Genomic DNA, 21995 nt, shown 5'->3' with positions numbered 1-21995 from the left:
CTGAAGAGCTTGGCAATGGGCAGGTATATTCTGAAGAGCACGACAATAAGCAGGTGTATTCTGAACAGCAAGGCAATGGGCAGGTGTATTCTGAAGAGCACGACAATAGGCAGGTATATTCTGAAGAGCATGACAATAGGCAGGTGTATTCTGAACAGTAAGGCAATGGGCAGGTATATTCTGAAGAGCATGGCAATGGGCAGGTATATTCTGAAGAGCATGGCAATGGGCAGGTGTATTCTGAACAGTAAGGCAATGGGCAGGTATATTCTGAAGAGCATGGCAATGGGCAGGTATATTCTGAAGAGCATGGCAATGGGCAGGTATATTCTGAACAGCATGGCAATGGGCAGGTATATTCTGAACAGCATGGCAATGGGCAGGTGTATTCTGAACAGTAAGCCATGGGTCAGTATTTTCCGAACCAGCATGGCAATGGCCAGGTATATTCTGAAGAGGATGGCAATGGGCAGGTATATTCTGAACATTATGGCAATGGGCAGGTATATTCTGAATAATATGGCAGTGGGTAGGTATATTCTGAAGAGCACGACAGTAAGCAGGTATATTCTGAACAGTATGGCAATGGGCAGGTATATTCTGAACAGTATGGCAATGGGCAGGTATATTCTGAATAGCATGACAATAGGCAGGTGTATTCTGAACAGTATGGCAATGGGCAGGTATTTTCTGAAGAGCACGACAGTAAGCAGGTATATTCTGAACAGCATGGCAATGGGCAGGTATATTCTGAACAGCATGGCAATGGGCAGGTATATTCTGAAGAGGATGGCAATGGGCAGGTATATTCTGAACAGCATGGCAATGGGCAGGTATATTCTGAAGAGCACGACAGTGAGCAGGTATATTCTGAAGAGCATGACAATAGGCAGGTGTATTCTGAACAGCATGGCAATGGGCAGGTATATTCTGAAGAGCTTGGCAATGGGCAGGTATATTCTGAAGAGCATGGCAATGGGCAGGTATATTCTGAAGAGCATGGCATTGGGCAGGTGTATTCTGAACAGCAAGGCAATGGGCAGGTATATTCTGAAGAGCATGGCAATGGGCAGGTATATTCTGAAGAGCATGGCAATGGGCAGGTATATTCTGAAGAGCATGGCAATGGGCAGGTATATTCTGAAGAGCACGGCAATAGGCAGGTATATTCTGAACAGTATGGCAATGGGCAGGTATATTCTGAAGAGCACGGCAATAAGCAGGTATATTCTGAACAGTATGGCAATGGGCAGGTGTATTCTGAAGAGCATGGCAATGGGCAGGTATATTCTGAACAGCATGGCAATGGGCAGGTATATTCTGAAGAGCATGGCAATGGGCAGATGTATTCTGAAGAGCATGGCAATGGGCAGGTGTATTCTGAACAGTATGGCAATGGGCAGGTATATTCTGAACAGCAAGGCAATGGGCAGGTATATTCTGAAGAGGATGGCAATGGGCAGGTATATTCTGAACAACATGGCAATAGGCAGGTATATTCTGAAGAGCATGACAATGGGCAGGTATATTCTGAAGAGCACGACAGTAAGCAGGTATATTCTGAACAGCATGGCAATGGGCAGGTATATTCTGAACAGTATGGCAATGGGCAGGTACATTTTGAACAGCATGGCAATGGGCAGGTATATTCTGAACAGTAAGGCAATGGGCAGGTATATTCTGAACAGTATGGCAATGGGCAGGTATATTCTGAACAGCAAGGCAATGGGCAGGTGTATTCTGAACAGTATGGCAATGGGCAGGTATATTCTGAACAGTAAGGCAATGGGCAGGTATATTCTAAAGAGCACGACAGTAAGCAGGTATATTCTGAACAATATGGCAATGGGCAGGTATATTCTGAACAGTAAGGCAATGGGCAGGTATATTCTGAAGAGCATGGTAATGGGCAGGTACATTGTATATTCTAAAGAGCACGACAGTAAGCAGGTATATTCTGAACAATATGGCAATGGGCAGGTATATTCTGAAGAGCATGACAATAGGCAGGTGTATTCTGAACAGCATGACAATAGGCAGGTGTATTCTGAGCAGCATGGCAATGGGCAGGTATATTCTGAAGAGCATGGTAATGGGCAGGTACATTGTATATTCTAAAGAGCACGACAGTAAGCAGGTATATTCTGAACAATATGGCAATGGGCAGGTATATTCTGAAGAGCATGACAATAGGCAGGTGTATTCTGAACAGCAAGGCAATGGGCAAGAGGTATTATTCGTGAAGAGCATGACAATAGGCAGGTATATTCTGAACAGTAAGGCAATGGGCAGGTGTATTCTGAAGAGCATGGCAATGGGCAGGTATATTCTAAAGAGCACGACAGTAAGCAGGTATATTCTGAACAATATGGCAATGGGCAGGTATATTCTGAAGAGGATGGCAATGGGCAGGTATATTCTGAACAACATGGCAATAGGCAGGTATATTCTGAACAGCATGACAATAGGCAGGTATATTCTGAACAGCATGGCAATGGGCAGGTATATTCTGAACAGCATGGCAATGTGTATGTGTATTCTGAAGAGCACGACAGTAAGCAGGTGTATTCTGAACAGTAAGGCAATGGGCAGGTATATTCTGAACAGTATGGCAATGGGCAGGTATATTCTAAAGAGCACGACAGTAAGCAGGTATATTCTGAACAATATGGCAATGGGCAGGTATATTCTGAAGAGCATGACAATAGGCAGGTGTATTCTGAACAGCAAGGCAATGGGCAGGTATATTCTGAAGAGCATGACAATAGGCAGGTATATTCTGAACAGTAAGGCAATGGGCAGGTGTATTCTGAAGAGCATGGCAATGGGCAGGTATATTCTAAAGAGCACGACAGTAAGCAGGTATATTCTGAACAATATGGCAATGGGCAGGTATATTCTGAAGAGGATGGCAATGGGCAGGTATATTCTGAACAACATGGCAATAGGCAGGTATATTCTGAACAGCATGACAATAGGCAGGTATATTCTGAACAGCATGGCAATGGGCAGGTATATTCTGAACAGCATGGCAATGTGTATGTGTTGATGTTACATGTATGCCTTCTATCGCCCCATTGAAAAGCAGTGTTTTGCCCTGAGATGGGCCACCCTGGCTAGATGAACCAAAATTTAAATAAATAAATATATTCTAATCAACATGACGATTGGGCAGCTATATTCTGTACAGCATGGTAATGGGCAGGTATATTCTGAACAGCATGGCAATGTGTATGTGTTGATGTTACATGTATGCCTTCTATCGCCCCATTGAAAAGCAGTGTTTTGCCCTGAGATGGGCCACCCTGGCTAGATGAACCAAAATTTAAATAAATAAATATATTCTAATCAACATGACGATTGGGCAGCTATATTCTGTACAGCATGGTAATGGGCAGGTATATTCTGAAGAGCATGACAATAGGCAGGTGTATTCTGAACAGCAAGGCAATGGGCAGGTATATTCTGAAGAGCAAGGCAATGGGCAGGTATATTCTGAACAGCAAGGCAATGGGCAGGTGTATTCTGTAGAGGATGGCAATGGGCAGGTATATTCTGAAGAGGATGGCAATGGGCAGGTATATTCTGAAGAGCACGACAGTAAGCAGGTATATTCTGAAGAGCATGACAATGGGCAGGTGTATTCTGAGCAGCATGGCAATGGGCAGGTATAATCTGAAGAGCATGGAAATGGGCAGGTGTATTCTGAACAGTATGGTATGTATTTTCTGAACATCTTGATGCCGGGAATGCATGGGGGATGAAAGATACACATTGCATTCTTTGGCTTAAATGTTTACAATGGTGAAGATTTCATGATGTTAACGCTGTTTCACAAACTCAGACTCCTTCAATCTCTTAGAATTCTACGAACATGTGCACTCGTGTTCGGCTACTCTTTCAACCTTCTTAAGAAAAACATTCGTCACTGGCGAATGTTAAGGAATGTCTAAAAGCCGGATGTTGCTCTTATTTTTATTGTTGTCACGCAACGAAACGCTGCGAAGTTTCGCTGCTTGAAAGTATCCATGCTAAGCCCAAAGGCATGTGTCTAAAGAGCTAGATTTTGGAACAGATTTTCTTCGGCTCGTAGCCATCTACCATTACAAAAGGATTAGAGATAATGTGCTTACGCTGCCAAGCTTGAGAAAATCGTAGTCTAGATCTATTCACCACAATGATATCTGACTGTTTCAGCGCCAAGTCGGCAGACAGGGACAAGACAAATGCTTTTAAAGTATTAGAGGACATGTCATGTGTACCTGAAGTTGTGAAGTTTGGCCCAGGCGGATTCACCAGTGTGACAGTCAATGAGTTGTTGCAAAGTGCGCTTAAAGGATCAAAAAAGAGGATTGACAATGAACACAGCTTAAGGTATTGACAGATGGAGATAATCCTTCTTGACGCCTCAATGACCATTAGCTTCAGAAGAGTATGTAAGTAATGTGAGTGCGTGAGTGAGTGAGTGCGTGAGTGATGTGAGTGAGCGAATGAATAAATAAGTGTACTATGTAAGAATTGCTATGCCACGAAGCTCATAGAGACGATTATCATAATTGTCATAGAGTGCTGAATAGGCAGTTTTGATGAAGGACATTGACAAGAATAACACTACTGATGTGATAACATGAGCTACAGAAATCAGCAGTTTCCAAAGAGAGATAGCATGAAAGCTACAGCAATAGGGAATCCATTTGGACTTATATCAGCCACAATAAAACTCTAGATCTTAAACTTGCAATGTCCAGATTTTCATGAATTCATCCTCTTTTCGTGTTCTATCTTAGAATGATGCATGCTCTTCTCAAGATTTTACTTGAAATCGAAGTGTGCAAGATAGATCGTTTGCATGTTGGCTTCTGTTGCAGATGCTGATGTTCTGATGGGTTGCTAGCGTAACGGTAACGGCACAGAAAGCCTTTCCAGCACTACAATCTGACCTGGACGTTTCCCACCAACATCTGACCGAGAGTGGAAACTGCATATTGCGATAAATCTTACCTGTGTGTTACATTTCCATAGGACAACCCATATTGCAGTGCTGATGGAATCTTAGGGGTGATACTTCGAAAGGAACATACGCACGTCGGGTAATGGACTTCCGTCTGAATAACTGTTGTTCGACGTGTATGAAATACAGGCCGTAGTACTCAATTGCACTTTGAGCACAAACCACCAAGGGAAAAGGGTACTGTTGCTTTCGTTGCAAAGTGATTTATGCTATAGCCGAAGAATATACACGCATAGAATATTCAGTTTCGAATTACACTATATAGCCAATACATCATGAGAAAACTATGCCATGACCATTACAAGAGTCTTCAAAGTACATCATAGCGCTTCTTTTAACTTTGGAGTACTGACCCTCTTTAGCTGCCTGTCAGAACCCTTAAGTTCTTCCAGAAACCAAGGAGGTTAAAAAAAGATTTTTTTACCCTCCTTGCATTTTTTAACCTCCTTTCAGAAACCAAAAGCGCAACATAACGGACAAACCATTGTAGTGTTGTCATCATTCCACAATATTTGAAGCTTCTTTTCAGATTCAGAACAACAATGGTATAAACGTTGTAGACACATTATCTATGTTTGAAGTTCCGGGTATATAGGAAATACATATAGACCATAAGCAAGTGGAAAACCAGTTGCCCACAATGCAATTAACTCATCATGACCAGCTAAGCTGCTACATACAATCGAAAATTTTCTGCCATACTTTGACTTAGTATTTCATCTACATAATGCCATCTCCCGATGCCAGTCTGTTAGCGTATATCTCACCATGACTACTGGTCAGTACTCTGTCGTACAAAGCAGTTTGGGCAGCGAAGCGGAAAAGGGAGAGATGGTTGGATAAGAGAAAAGACATTTGTATGGCGGGCGGTACGCAAAGAGGAAATGGACAAGAAATGTGTTCCTAATCTCTGGACGCAGTTCATTTTACGCAGAGAGTAGTGGAGATCTGAGGTCACTGTCTATTACATTCATCTCTTCAAAATTACAAGCCGTTTTTGGCATGGCTGATGCTTGGTGAGATTTGACAGATACACGGTCATGTTTTTCTTTTATATCGGACAAACGTAAAACGTTCGATTCGGAGTTGGAATCATAATTTGATTTAGAGTGCATCGTACTTTGAAGCAGTGCTTACGTAAACACTACACAGAATAAAACATGGATCTTGTATTACTGTAAATGCAGGAATGTTCGCGGCGGATTAATATTCGCGGTTTTCGCGGTGACCACTTCACCGCGAACTTAAATCCACCGCGAACATTTTTCTATTATTGTATTAGACTGCAGTCTATGGAGTTACCGCGAACTTAAATCCACCGCGAAAAGTCCTTTTACCCGCTACCGCGAAATTAAATCCCCGCGAACTTAAATGCATTTACAGTACCTGCTCTTAGGCAGAAATCTAGAAAGTTCGGACGCATTTTCCATTCCCGTCATGTTACAACTGCCAAGCTGCGTCAAGGTCAAACAACTCAGATGGTGATGCACTTAGCTACCTACTCACATTTCTTGTCACTACTGTGTCATCTTTGTTCTTTGCTTTAATCAGTTAGAAGAATCCTTTGGGTGGAGACTTTGTCGACAGAAGTATCCGAACAAAACCGTAGCATTTCTCATCTGTAAAGTGGTCGCTGTTGCAAACTATATTCATTTGAAAATAATGAAGCTGACGACGACATCAATATGAAGGCTTTTGTTATCTGTACGTTGACATAAACAGTACAGACTGGTAAATGACTATTCCAGATGGTACAGGTCGTTAACCATTCCAGTCGTACGTGAGCATTTGGAGCTCTTTTCGTTCGCTTTTTGGTCCCCTGGAGGATTTTAATCATGTCGGAGGCAAGCAGAGACTGTTTCATCTGCTCATTGCAGGCATTAGTCTCTTAATCTGTACTATATTGCTCTGATTGGGCGCTCTAAGTCATGATAAACGGTGGTGTCTGAAACAGCATGTAGACGTGAACAAACTTAAATCAGTTTCTTAAAGTGGGTATCTCGCTGGTGCTGGGGCTACTAATTTCATCGATAAAAAATGATCTTTTTACGTTTCGTGTATTTTATTGTCTTGTTAGTCATATTAGAAGTTCGTTCTATACTTCCCATTAATACGTTGCGGGTAACATACATCCAGGTGACGTCGCCAACGTACCATAGTCCAGTCATATACCTACTGAAGTGACGCAAAGTGATGGAAAGTTGATATAAGGTTAAGAAGAGTAAGATGTGTCTGGCAGATGAACGATTACAGATGAACTGACACTGATGTGTCCCTTTATTACAAAGGATAGGCAGTGCCATTACACTTGTCCTGTTAGCGATGGGCATAAGCTGATATTACTCCCTTTGATAAGAACATATTGTCTAATCAAACGTAGAGGCGAGCTTATTCCATGTAATACTTATCAGGAGCGCCCATAGCCCCACAAGGGTGCAGTCTCTCAACGGTAATGGAACAGCCACCCAAGAGGGTCATTCAAGGAGAACAATTTAATCTTAGCAATTGTTTGTAATGGTGAATCCAAGATCGAGAAATAATCTTCGTCATTTCTACAAATAGAACCGTTTGAGCTGATAAGCTTTCTGATGTTTTCCGACCCATCTGATAACCGAAAACCCCAAGAAAATCGGCAGAAGGTTGGCTCGAGTATCTGTTACGTACGTGTTCTTAATGTTGAACACTCTTAACAACAATCAAAAGCTTAATACTCGGTGAATGCATCGGATTACCAGGCATGCTGTTGCCATATTATTCTATAAGTGCCATGCTCACGGCTACATCTAACACGACTTGACTGCTTGTTTTAGCGGGGTTGCAGCTAATGACCCAGTTCTTTCAATCAATGCACCGGTTGATAAGATGTGGAACACCTTTCTATTCATTCCCTCACAAGTATTCCCAGTGTGTATTCTGTGACCTAGGCCTGTAGCCCCTCCGTCTACGATCGATTTTCATCATCAGTACACTCCACTGGATGGGTTCGAGTTGCAGTCGAAAAGACTTTTTTTCCTGTTTTCTCAAAGCGTCTGTGAGAAGATACGAAGTCCGCAACCCATTTCTATGTCACTACAGATTCAGTCGTTGGACGTAGGCCAAACTGGTCCCGATGTATCAGTTTATCATCCATTAAGATTTGTAACCCATGTAGGAATGTGCCCGGAGGATTCCATTACACCGCAGCACTCAGACAGACATTTGTTTTCACCCAGACATATACAACCAGATTATCATCTTTCTAGACGCCTCGAACAAAGATTGAAGTCACGGTATATCAAGCGAGGGGTGTAATCGCTCTACTGGGTCCCATTAGTTTTCAGATAAGTGTTTGTAATGAGATTATTATCTCCTAAACGTCACGGATTAACTTGAGATTCATAGTTTACAAAGGGACCGTGCAGTTGGGACTGATTAGTGCTTTTGTGTTGTCAATAGAATACCCAATTAAAATCAAGTGGTTGTATATCAAATATACATACACGCACACGTCGTTTGGAATAATTTAGAAGACCATGTTCAATTTTTACTGAAATTGAAATTTTGTTCCACTTTGATGCCAGTTAACGTGCAGGGTGTGTAACGGCTTTAATGGTGAACACTAGATCTAGATGGCAATCGAGCTGTGACCTTGCTGCGACCTAGCTATTTGAATCTATAATTTGAATACTACGCGAAATGTGAAGTATGACTAAGTAGACAGAAATATTCAATTCTTATCTATGAAATTCATTAACTGCTCTGTCAATTCGTCAACAACGTTCACAAATGACCACGATATATTTACTTGTAGATGGTGTGTTGGAAGAACGTTATTAAATACTCGCTTCTGCGCAGCCCAAAATAGAACAAGAGGCCCACAGTTTACAGTTATTGTTGGCAGATACGGAAGGCTCCTTTGCATAGATGGGCCATTCCTGTCGATAATTAAAAGCAAAGTGCGTAAAAATGAATTGTTGCACCCTTGTAGCTTGCATGTTGCGAAACGTATTGAAACCCAAGCCTGTCTAACCTGAAACGATGTAGGTGATGGTGAAATGACAAGGCGGATAGTGTACAGGAGATCCTCTATTTAGGTATTCAATCTACATGCAAGTCAAGGACGTTTTGTACAAAATGCTGAATGTATAAAACATATAATTGGCTTAAGTTACACTGTGAGTTACGATTCTAGCCTAGAATATTCAAGGAATATTTGGGCCCGTGCATGTGGTGATCTAGGATAAGCATAAGATACCTCTCATATATTTTAAGTTCATCTTACTTGGCTTCACAAACTTCAACTCTTTAAAGCCAGCCACTGATTTGGGGTGGGGTTATTAACAGCACTTAGCTGACGGGTATCCGGTTAACCAAATCGGTACATCCCATCCTATTGGGACTCTGGGTAATAGAACTCTAATGGGTCTATTATGTGGGTTTATGCTCGGCAGAAAAATCATCATGTTGCAATCTAAACAGCTTCCACTGATTAGGTATTTCATGAAAGAGTAGTTAAATAGGACCAGCAGTCAGCCGCAGGGCTTATGTAAATGCGTCTTTTCCTCACAACAGCTTGTAATCAATTCTGATCTGTAACATGAGTTTATGATATATGGATATAACACATGTTTATATCAAATTTAATGATGTTTTGAAGGTAAGGAAGGGTATATGGACATTTTCGTTCTTGGCAATGCTAGAGAAAACGCACCGTTTAAAATTGACACGCGGGTGAGGTTTATCCTTAATAGCTTTATGGACAAGCCAAAAAGCAAAGACCAGAGTGACTTTAGTATGGTAAACTAAAAACTACAACTAGAAATAGCAAAACATCTTATTCTAATCACTAAACAATAAAGTCTGACAAACGTGAATCTCTTGATACAATCAACTTGTGCTAAACGGGGTACGTGTCGTTATATTTTCTAATACCAAAACAATGCTTTAGGTATGTACCTATCTAGGCTATTACTCTAGATCTGTGACTGGGGCGTAACTTCCGTCGACAGAGTATTGTTAACGGTCTATGCGTTGAGTGTTCGCACTTATATCTCTATGTTCCGTTTGTCGCATTCGCATGTGGTTGCGCATGTCGTCTGTATTTGCTTTTTTTTCGTAGTAGCTGTTGTTATGATCGATGTAATAATCTCAGAAATCACCCCTATATTTTCGATACTGTGGGACAGGCATTGTGGTTTCGGCGTTTGGTAATCAGCTTATCCCCAAGTAGATAGGGTAGAATATGTGTTGTCTAATGGAAGAACTGCAGCTGTTATAGATGTAATGGAACAGTTGTTCGTCGTATTATGTGTGATGTAACGACGACAGCTGACGTCGTGGAACAACTGTTTGGGATATCCCTGAAAATTTTGAATATGATAATTAATTGTATTTATGTACGTTTGGGGACCTGGTGCGTTGTCTTTTGTTTGTGCTGTTAGTTATTTCGTGCTCGAGCTCCTTGTGTTACGCTGATGTTTTGTTGGTATATACAGAAATTTTTGTTATATATTTTGCATCAATATGTACGTTCAACAGATATGTTTGGTACAATTTTGGTATTGGTTGGTGTTTTATTGCCTTATTTTTGGTGTGTTTTTTTATTCTGGCTGATGTTTGTGGGTACGGTGTTTCTTATACACACATTGCCCTAACATCAGAAATATTTGTTTGTGTTAGAGGAACATGGTTGTTAATAGATAATAAACACAATGCCACACACCACTGAAAACAACACAACTGGCAAACCATAATTACGCCACAGAGTTTGTTACCTACGATCACCTGTTTTGTGAGGGCTGTCAAATCTAGATTAAATATGTGCTTGTGGTCTAATGTGTCTTGAAATTTGCTGTGAACTTATTACGCAAGGCTCATATCTAAGGATTTGGGACATGTGAATGTGAAATTCATGTTCAATATCATTTGGACAAAGTGCGCAACGGTGGGAAGAGCGTAGAGACAGGCGTTAAGGCCCTCGTGCTCCCAATAATGGTCTCCCAGTACCATTCAATATTTCTGCAGGATGAGAGAATATTTGGTTGTGTTCCGGTGACTAACATTGGTATTTGCCTCAGGTTCATCCCCATAGACTCATCAGTAGCCTAACAAGCCGGACAAGTCTGCCATATGAGCCTTGTTATTCCAAGATATCGGAATATCGACAGCAAGGAAGTTTCTTGTTAAGTGGGATGCCATTGCATTTGCTCTTCATTAATCTATGAAGGATTTATGGCCCGATACCTTGATCGTAAAACATATGTCGGAATTGGATTATAGTACCGCACATTAGTCTTTGTACCTTAAGATCAAGGAAATTTAGTGATTAGCGATTTTCTTTTTGAAATATTGTTGTTATGTGTAGATCTTCAAGAAGAATACACACAAGATCTGTCACATACTGTGTAGGCTAACATTCACCCGTGGAACATAGCTAGTCCCATAGGTTGTAATTACTTATTGATCGTCTCGATAATGAATGATGTCGTGCTCTTTTTCATGAACACGTTTGTCCAGACTTCAGCCCAGAGCGTTCAGACGAAGGGCAGTAATACGAGTGTGGCACGAAGTCTCTACCTGACGTATTATCTGTATTATGATTGATATCCCATTTAGTGTACCGTTTTCTGTTCATCTATTTATTTATTTATTTATTTGGATTCTCCACACTGGAGGGTATGGCGGAACAGGTGTCAAAAGACACCTTTTCGAAGCCAACATACCTTAAACATAACAATGATACATCAAATCACAATATACATAAATACAAGAACAGATATCATAATCAATGTAACGTTGAAATCAAGATAAATCAACTTAACAACACACATACATTGTGGAGTCTAAATCTATGAAATAGATATACATGTAGTAATAATATAAGGCAAAATTATCGTGGCCTTGTGGCAATGCAAGAGGCGCAACAGCATGCTAGTGACCATGTGCAAGCCTGCTCTAGCTTGAAGTTTTGTCAGAATCGGTTTTGCATAAATGTAGATAGTTTTCGTTTAAAGGCAGACACATCGGACGGGCTTGTGGCTGATGCTTCCAGCCCTCTGATTTCAACGGGAAGTTTGTTCATGATGAGGCCACAGTGAATGTCTAGTTTGCAACATTTGATGCATCTGTTAGTTAGGCACCCTTTTCACAATATAAAGGAGGTTGCTGAGGTGTGACTCTTCATTTCATAATTGGAGTATGATGTAAGATGTAAAAGTCTGATTTAAAAGACATCAAAACACCCAAAATGTAACAACATCGTTCTGTATCTACGAAGTTTGTTGAGCGATTTGTCAGCTTTTTGGTTACTCAGTGATCGCGGCTTCCAGTGGAAAGGGGTTTTCAGCAGATCTGAGCAGTTGTTTGGGCTTGGTTGGCATGCGCAGAAAAGTTTTACATCTTAGTAGCAGGTGTTCATCTCAATGTCGATCGCCTATCACACATTGTGATCTATCCAACAAACCACAGAACCTCAGGTCAAGATCGAGATGTAAACCTTAGGACAAAGCCGCTCCAATGTAGACGGATAAGAATCTGCCTCGATCTACCCAGGCGTGGGCACAGATTGTAGACCCTACCCGGGGCCCTGAAGTCTAGATAAAACAACAGGATATCATGAATCATCTGCCATGCCGCCTTTGAAGACCCATCGATTGAGTGAGAAGATGGACAAACGATAGCACCATGTTGTCGTTTGAGGCGAGGATATAGCCAGCGGATGTGGTGAATGATACAGTGGCGTTATTGGACATGCGGGATTCGATCATACATCACAATTTAGCCATAAGCTGGAGGGACGGATGAAGATATTATGTACCTTAGCGTTATGACATTGATAAGTTCCGATAGATGAACCAGCTTTGGGAAGCAATTAGTGCTAAATGTAACCTTTCGGTTATACCCACATTCCACTGGGGCAGCTAACACGATGCGATCGAGCTGCAACATAACATTTGACAGGTCTTCTTACGAATTTCATAGAAAAAACGTTTTTGTGTGTTTTCTTGTATTTTCAGTTATACCTTTACACCTTACATGGTATTCCAACTATGAAGTCAATGCTTGCACAAATTCAATTTAGATTACAGCGAGGTTGCATCGCGATCGCCGTCCTGTGGAATGAGGGTCTGAGCTAGGCGCTGTAACTTTCAGCATTATTTTAGAAAGTATCTTCTGAAGCACTACGTCTAACTGTGGTGATAAAGTGGAGGTACAAACAGGCAGATTCTATTTCATTCTAATAAAAAAGTACTTCTTGAACAGATGAAAGAATAATTATTAATTTGTATTTCTAATTACCTATCATAACCATATATCATCATGGCCAATACCACCATGACCAAAGTCCTCATAACCAAGCCCAGATGCATAGTAACACAAGGATGAACATCTTGTTACAAAAAACTTGTATCTTTGTAGGCAAAACTTTCTGCTGTCAAGTTTGCACAAAAGAAATTTGGTTAGTATCGAGTTTTGCAGTCGTAACAAGCCCATCCGTCATCGGTGTGATTCGAACCCTCGGAGCAGCTTCAGACCAGAATCAGATTACCATTCACGGGACAGGAGAATCAACTTACAATGGTGCGTCACTGAACCACCGGCAAATCACATTTTATTCAATAAGTCATTCAACGTGAAGAACAAAGTAACATTATATGTTTTGAGAAAAAATTATATTGCCTGCATGAAATAGATGACAGGAAGTCAGCTATGAGATACAACAGTGCCTATGGTTCTGATTCTATGACAACCCGCATTTGGCATGATCCAAGCGTCTATACCAGACGACACTCTCATGTCCCTAACCTTCATTGTACGCTGATGTAGGCTGTAGGTCGGGACCAGCGCTCATGTGCAGCCTGGAAGGAGACAGGAAGTCTCTCTAACTAAGAAACAAAACCCAGGGTGAACGACAGTGCAGATGCAAGTTCATAGTGGAAGGAATATGAGTTTCGACATGGGAATTATCGGACGTAAATGTCAGGAATTGCTGTATAATTGGCCCAAGTGATATCAGAAAACATATGGAGGGAATTTTCATACATACTATTGGCGGGATACAGAGGCTTAGCGAGATGTTTTCTAAGTCAATGCCGCTATTCAGTATCCATGCAGTGTCATATTGGCCACTGTCATATTGTGATGCAGACCTTTGAATTCTAGCTTATTCACGTCTGTATTATCAACACATAGGACCATGAGACATCTGTGTTACGTTAAGTTAGTTATGCATATACCTCAGACATGTCGTTTAATTCATGACATAAAAGACCAGACATGACAAGCAATAACGGAAGTACCTCCTACACATTGTTACAGAAAATCGCCAAGAGATATGTTAGCATGTTTTGGTTCTGCCAGGCGTGAAATTCAAGACAGATAATATGGTCATCAATTTTCAATTGATTTCCTCTTCTTCGATCCGAACGTTGGCTTAGATATTTATATGGACGGGTCGTTTTAATGCATTCCATATGTATCACTATTCGGAATTGATGGTATTTACGCTTCCTCGGCGGAATGATCTCCATCTCCACGAAGCCTGCATGGAAGACCTTCAACAAAGAATCGCTTCGCCTGGCAACCGAAAAGACGAAAGGCCAGTCGGTTGACCGAAGCTATATTTCAAAGGCTGTATGTTGACTTTGTCCAAATGCACCATTACCAGAAAACATGGCGGGCATGAGTTCAATTGCTCACCGTAAGCGTCATTCTTGCGGGAGAGTCGTAGCGCCTTTGGGTGTTCAATCGTTAAACAGCCTCCTTTCAGAACTCAAAAGACCGATAATACGGTGTTTGAGGGGATCTGTATTCTTCAAACACCCACTTCCTAAGTGCGGTGGGAAAGGCTAGCTACGTACCTCAAAGAAATTCCCCTTTCGGTTACAAATCAGAAAACGATGGGGGCATTCTTGCCTTTTAGTCCAAATTACTCCTGCCCTACGCTGACATTGCGTGTGCAGAGCCGGCTATGCAATATTCCCTGTACATCACTGCACTGCTGAAGGGATTCACAGCTTATGAAGGTCACCTCAATAACTTTACCGCATGTCTTTATAGAGTGGAGGTCGTCTTTGCTGTTTTACAGTGATGTATGTCCCTTACTCCTGCCAAAATATATGTTTGACTCATGTCGAGATGGTTGATTACAGAAATACTGGGGTGAACTTTAAGGGTACGGATTTGAGAATACTTTTTTGTGGGAATACTGTGGCCTAAGACAATAAATAAAGTTTTAAGTTGCACAAGTGCAAAATGTACTGCGTGTGCCGTATTATTCATTCTAAGCGAAAATTTACGAACGTTTCATAATTTACCCTTACAGGTATTGATGTCTAGCGTTCTCTCTAGCGTCCATATCTTTTAATGACTTTTTCTACAAGTACAACAATATGTTATAGATTACTGATAATAAACTCATAGATAAAATGCTGCGTTAACATATCTAGTCAGATATCCTAGATCATAATTCCAGCGCTTGAAGGCACGACTATTTCTTGTTCTTTTATGAGCTGTTATCAGAGCTGAACAGATATAGAAATGTTCAATACCAAGGTCTATTACTGTTATATATCATCTGAATGTCAGTTTCTCTGCAATACTGTCACCTCATAACTGGCAGTAAACGTCCTCAGGTACAGGTTATGAATTTTAACGCAAGGTATCTATGATTGTGAATGAAATCAACTCTTTCAAATTCTGTAGACTGAGATGATTGTTTAGGGTTTGTAACAGTTTGCAAGGCAACATTGTGCCAAACAAGATGCTCTGCTGCTTCAAGATAGTTGAACACACCACTAGCGAGATTCCATTTGTATTTCAAAGATCGTTGTCTGCACCAATGACATCTTATACCAGTGGCATTACTGCAAGCAGAGTTTAGTGTTCTTAGTGATGAATTAAATCTAACTCGTACCAGATGTTTTATTCTAGTGGCAATATTAACGGTATAATGTTAATGATTCTTAGTCTTGTTCCATGATTTTACGCAAGCGACAGTGTGAAATATAGATCAAGATTTCTATTGATTATATCATTTGTGTTATTTTCCTCATTAGGTCTGAAATGGAAAATAATTACCCCGAGTATGGTGTAATATTTGCAGCCCCTAATGTACCGGGTGGTGCCCATTAGACAAAGCCGTACTTATTGCCTTCTATTGCATTTAAGGGGAACCAAGCGTTAATAAAACATGGCCTCCTAGTATCGTTCTAATCAATATTTCATAAATAAATGCCTTTGAAAAGCACCCCGCCGTATATTCAATACAAAGCACCATAATGCCGCCTTATTAATTGCGATATGCGAAACTCTTGTACTTTAGTGTTCATGTGGGAAAGAACCGGATCGATATGTGATTAGAAAGAATGGCAGTGTACACTCTTGATAGCGATTATTTCAAAACTTAGAAATGTCCCGCCAGCTGTAGCTAGGGAATGCTCCAGACAGAACCATCTATCTAGCTCTACGTACGTACCTCCAGCTATGTACACATGTTCAAACCGTGGGGACACTCTCTGGTGTAAACAATGCATGCTCTAGGGCTAACGGGCTTTCATACGTCACATTCACAAAGAAGAGAATGCAATCTGCAGATTCGGAATTTCGTATTTTTGATATTCAATTTTTCTTTCAACTTACTTCCTTTCATCACAGTGCGAATTTGAACACAATCATAAACCCCCCATTCAACCAGCGAGAGAGGGGTATTACAAATGATGTCGAGCGGTATGAAGAGGTACCTTCACCTGTATCTGACCGCACTCTCACTTCATCAGCAAAGCTTGCACGTGGCGCTGCTTAATGGAGACCGGGAACCCTGCAAGTCACTACAGTGTAACCACAGATGGCCTGAATTATTCAAAATCGGGAAATAAAAACCACGGTTGCTGCTACTTTATCCATGGAAGGGTATAGTCTTGAGAGGACTTTCCTTTCACATGGCAACCAGCTTCGTCTTACAGCCACTATGGACATGTGCTGTTGGTATCAGACGTAAAATAAAAGTTGGCATGATATCGTCGACGTCGACATAAATATCAAGTTCCTTCAGAACAATGTAGTTGTCGTGTTCTAGTATATTGTTGAACAGACTGTTGAGAGGAATACTGTATATATCAGATGTTCACTGGGATTTTATTGATGTTGTCCCAAACATATTAGACCAATGTATTATGTACATTATCGGGTATAACAAAGGAACTGAGTGAAAACCTCCTTTTTTATGGGAATCAACGCTCAGTGCAACATTAACGTAGCCTGTGTGCTATCCTGAGGAGTGTAACTGTAAGGAGCCCCGGTCGTAATCGGAAGGCAGCCAGGTTAACGTTAGAGCAGATCCTGCAAATATCAATATGTAGTGGGGAGAAACTGCGATGTTGCTTTAATCTTAAATATTACACACGTCTTCCTTTGACTTTTTGAGTACTCAAAGGTTTTAAATCAAAGTACAGGAATCTTCATCGACATATTGAGCCACATTTGACCAGACAGATCCTTCCTTTAGATCATATATTTAGTGTATCGCAACATTCATATCAAGGTTAATACTATTTTTATGTTTTATGTTATAACGTTATGCCTTGTTGCTGGCAGTTTTGTATCACGCACAACAGGTAACGTGACACGATCTTGCCTTGCGGGTATGTTGGTCCTTACCCACTATCCATGCCACTACTCTTACTAACAAACGTCCCATTCTTCCTTGTTATGTTCACCAGAATTACCAGAGAGATATGCAGCTACCGGGGTAGTCGTAATACGTGACTGCGAGGAACAATTGATTTTACACTGAATTCTCCTTGGATCTTTTGTGGCTTTAAAATGCAATTTTCAGAATGCCCTTTGGCATCATCGATTGCAGCTGTCTTGTTGTGTTGCCCCAACCGGCGAATGTGAACCTATAAAACACCACCCTAGATGAAGGCTATGATATTCATTTCACTACAAATCGATTTTTCTGTAAATGTTGAATCGACTTTCTAATAAATGATAGTTTAAGAGAACTTTCCGCAATAAATTCCAACCTTTGGGATTTAGTGTCGCCCACAAAGCTGGGTTACAACTTGTAGATGAGGGTGGGGTTAGACAAACTGTAGTAGCAAGTTTATTGTTGGTAGTTTTAAGGACTTCCAAATTATGGCCTCTGGACCATTTATTGCAGCAATCAACAAATTGGTCCACTTTTTTATATCTCCAATCTATATCTCGTAGCTGGGACCTTAAAATAAATAAAGCATACTAACTTAGAATCTTGGCGTCCTACATCTTTATAAAGACATGTTTCATTGTTTTTACGTTGGGATGTTCAACCGAACACCTTACGACATAACAGTACGCTGCAGTGTGGGTGGCTGTACGGGTTGGGTGCCCATGAGGTACTGGGTTGAACTGTACCTCAGATCTGTCTTTTATCTTTTTGTCCACACCATCGACACGTTACCATGGGCCCGTGTTCAGTACCATGATAGGGCCTAGGGTCATATTTTCAAAAGGAGACCCGGACGGCTTGTTTACAAAATATAAAAGTGTCTCTAAAAGTGTACTTCGAGAACTTAGCACAAATTATGCTCTTGACTATTTTCTACATTTTGTGTGTTTGCTATATGTCATATATTTCCAAGTCCCCACAAACGGGACGACTAAGTATAATTCCTCCTTGCAGATTCAGAGAATTTCAGACATTCCCTGATATTGTTACAATCCAGATAATGCCCAATAGCTGTTACCCAAGCAACTGAAGTCTACACAAGTGATGCTGTCTGAAACGTATGGCCGTTTCCAAAATTACATTCAGTAGCTCGAGCGAATTTTTCATACCATTATCTGTATGTATAACCTTCATCGACGAATCCAGATAATGACTTATGAGCACTCATGAGCATTATATTCTCATTCTCATTTGAATTATTGCTAATGATCTCAGCTGAATACTACAGTGAAATAAGACATACTGTACACAATTTGCTGAATCCACTTTTTTTCTGATTCCACAGGTATCGTTTGATGACGTCTACGAAAAGGCAACAAGAAGACGCCAGAAAAGCCTTGCCGTTCCTTGCACTAATATGGACTACATCAGCGGCCATCAGCCTGCCTCATTTCATATTTGTAACGTCTGCAGACAACAGGAAGTCCTCCAGAATTCGGAGATTCTGCGACGAGGAATGGACATCGTCACAGTACAGCTTTATGTACAAGGGGTTCCTAATGGCGGTCTGCTTGCTCGGACCCGTGTTCGTCAACGTTCTACTCTTCTTCGCAGAGAAATACCCGAGGTGTCGCGAACCGCTGGAAAGTTACAGCGTCTCACAAGTTACAAAACACAGTCCTATCGAAGAGCTTAAGGAAGATTTCCCAACAATAAGCAGACGGAAAGACCCCCCTCCTCTTACTCATTCCAAACGCCTCACAACGACGTCTTCCATTCTCAGTGTCATAAGAATGGCATTTCTACTCACATGGCTACCACTCTACATCTGCTGGATGTTGGATATATATTTTGACCTGCCCACGAAATACGCCAAGCGATTGCATGACTACATCTATCCCATCTCTCACTGGTTGGCATTTTCAAACTGCGTGGTGAATCCCCTGGTGCTGATATATTTCACCAGAAGGCGGGAGAAAGCTGCCCAGATCCAGCGGAAGGGCCGCATGTCAAGAAGAAGATATTGCGTGGAGGACGGGAAATTACAAATATGTTCGGAGGATGACAAATGATGTGCTGTGAGCGGAGGATTTATCAGTTTAGAGCCTCTTCCACAGGATACCGGCGGAGGTTAATAATACTGTTCTGTCAGAGTTCACTGGCCCTGAACCTCATTCATAGGCAAAGACATTTAATAGTTGGCAGCCGGCCTTGGACAGGACCATAAAGAACTTCCATAAGCCAAAGGAGGCACGCGGCGAGGAAGAAACTGAATAACCTACATAAAACATGATAAAAGGCACCAGACAGAGACGAAGAGCACAATTAACTGCAGTTGGAACACGCTGGCAGGTGCTGTTATGAAATTAGCCTTAAGGATTTCTTATAATAATACAAAACTACAGGCCGTCTGACGTAAATTTATGACCGTCGAATATTATTATTCTCTCATCAACAAGTGAAAGATTTCGAGAATATACATTCTAGAGTATATCATCTCAGACAACAGGGATCATTATTACTGTCAACGTAGAAAAAGCTACATTGATGAGAAACATATGTGGTGTGCTTATGCACACTACGATGACTATAATCGGCTATATACATGCAGATACAGTGATGCGTGATGCGCACCTAGTTATAAACCACCAAATGCTGATCGGACATCTAATGGGCGAATTTGAATCTTTGTATGTCATTGATGGTACGCCTTTGTGTTGATTGTATGTGTAAAGTCACAATAGATTGGATGCATATTCAATCATTATATAAAGCTATCTAAAACTACTAAGCACTGCCTTGCGCTTATTTCTTGAATGCTGGGTGTTCCCAAAAGAACTGGTTATGGTCTCTATTTGATATGTCATGCACGACGCCATGGGATATTCACGAGAACACCGTAACAACCATGTCGCCTATTTTCCACGGTAGAAGCACAGTTGCCCGGAGGCACCTGGCTTCGTGTCCCGGCAGGTCAATAGAAACATGACTTTCCAAGACTCGCCAGAGAGGAACAATAACTTATCATTCTCACACTGGTTCGCGTCACCGGCTCTTCAGTCACCCCATCCCGCAATCATGTGGCATTCGCAGTCCTGGTAATAACCTTTCTTCACATCGACTTCAGATATCGCGCAAAAATGTTGAATGGCTAAAAAGACAACTAAACACACATAGCGTTAAACCATTCGTTTTGTATGTCTAAAATTCACATCGCTTAGTCGAAGCGAGGTTGGGTGGGATAGGGATGTAAGAATTTCATATCTAACATCATCTCCATCTTTGTGTGTTTTCGTTGATTAGCCTAGCTAGATTTGCAATAAGGATGTTATGGAATAGTAAAGTCTGCCGTATCAGTTTAATATGAGTCCCCTGAATATGACCAATTACAAGAAGACGTCCAAGTACCGTGTTCAACAGCACCGTGTTGTATACTTAGTACGACAAGTCTTCGTTAGGGTGGTATGTTGGCGGCGTCGCTTCGTTCTAGATTGCATATTTGATAGACTTCACTCAATAATAGGAATATTAAGCAAGGCGTTGACGTATGACTAAGCACACATAGCATAAAAGACTCCTTTTTATCGTTGAAATGTGTTCAATGCTCTGTCGAAACGCTCGGCCGCAACGACGGCGCCATCGTACCGCAACTTGAGATACCCCTGAAGTTAACTTTTTGTATTTTGTAGTCGTAATTGTATGATAGAATCAAATACGTAACACACAGCAATTGGTGATAACGTATATAGTTTGATTTAAACATCGCCAGCGACATGAAATAACAGGAAGCCCAAAATTGCCTGTAATCTGAAATGACCCCAGAGGTCAGCATTTAATATATAATTGCCAATTTCAAAGCAATCTACCATACCTTCCATAAACATGCATGAAAAACGTAATTACTGATATATAATAAAGGGGATATTACATTCCACCCTCACATAGTTGAACGCTGAATCATAATTTCCTTTATGAACTAATTGAATTTAAGATTACAATGCTTTTCTGTAGTATAATCTTTGGTACAATTAGTACATCCATATAGGACATCCATATCATTATTTGAATATGTTACCTATATTGTGTTTTATTGATTTGACTATTATTAGTTTGTTCCCCAGTGCCGTTGGCTTGCATTTATTTTATGATGTGCTAATAATCATATGAAGAATCGACTCGCCCCGCCATGACATAGCGTAATTTGAGTAGCTCAGCGCATTGCTGTTTGTCTTGGTTATATCCCCTTTCCACTAGGTCTGCACGCTCTTCGCGCTCAAAAATTTGACAGATCGCTCGACCAATATCGTTTCGAAAATATTCTATTAGTTTTTATATCTTTTCAGTCATCTTTTTTAT

At 41.0% G+C, this 21995-nt stretch overlaps 1 protein-coding gene across 1 annotated transcript in view; it reads left to right on the top strand.

Moving 5' to 3' along the window:
* The window catches only part of LOC118410790 (neuropeptide FF receptor 2-like), a 31777-nt gene extending 11316 nt beyond the window's left edge, over positions 1-20461 (top strand). The window contains exon 3 of the mRNA XM_035812597.1: positions 18985-20461. Coding sequence (XP_035668490.1) covers positions 18985-19711 — 727 coding nt within the window. The 3' untranslated portion in view covers positions 19712-20461. The remainder of the gene's footprint in view (positions 1-18984) is intronic.
* The last annotated feature ends 1534 nt before the right edge of the window (positions 20462-21995 follow it).

The sequence above is a fragment of the Branchiostoma floridae genome, chromosome 3 (genome assembly GCF_000003815.2).
Source record: "Branchiostoma floridae strain S238N-H82 chromosome 3, Bfl_VNyyK, whole genome shotgun sequence".
NCBI classification, from domain to species: domain Eukaryota; kingdom Metazoa; phylum Chordata; class Leptocardii; order Amphioxiformes; family Branchiostomatidae; genus Branchiostoma; species Branchiostoma floridae.
This window is presented reverse-complemented; position numbering and strand designations above follow the sequence as displayed.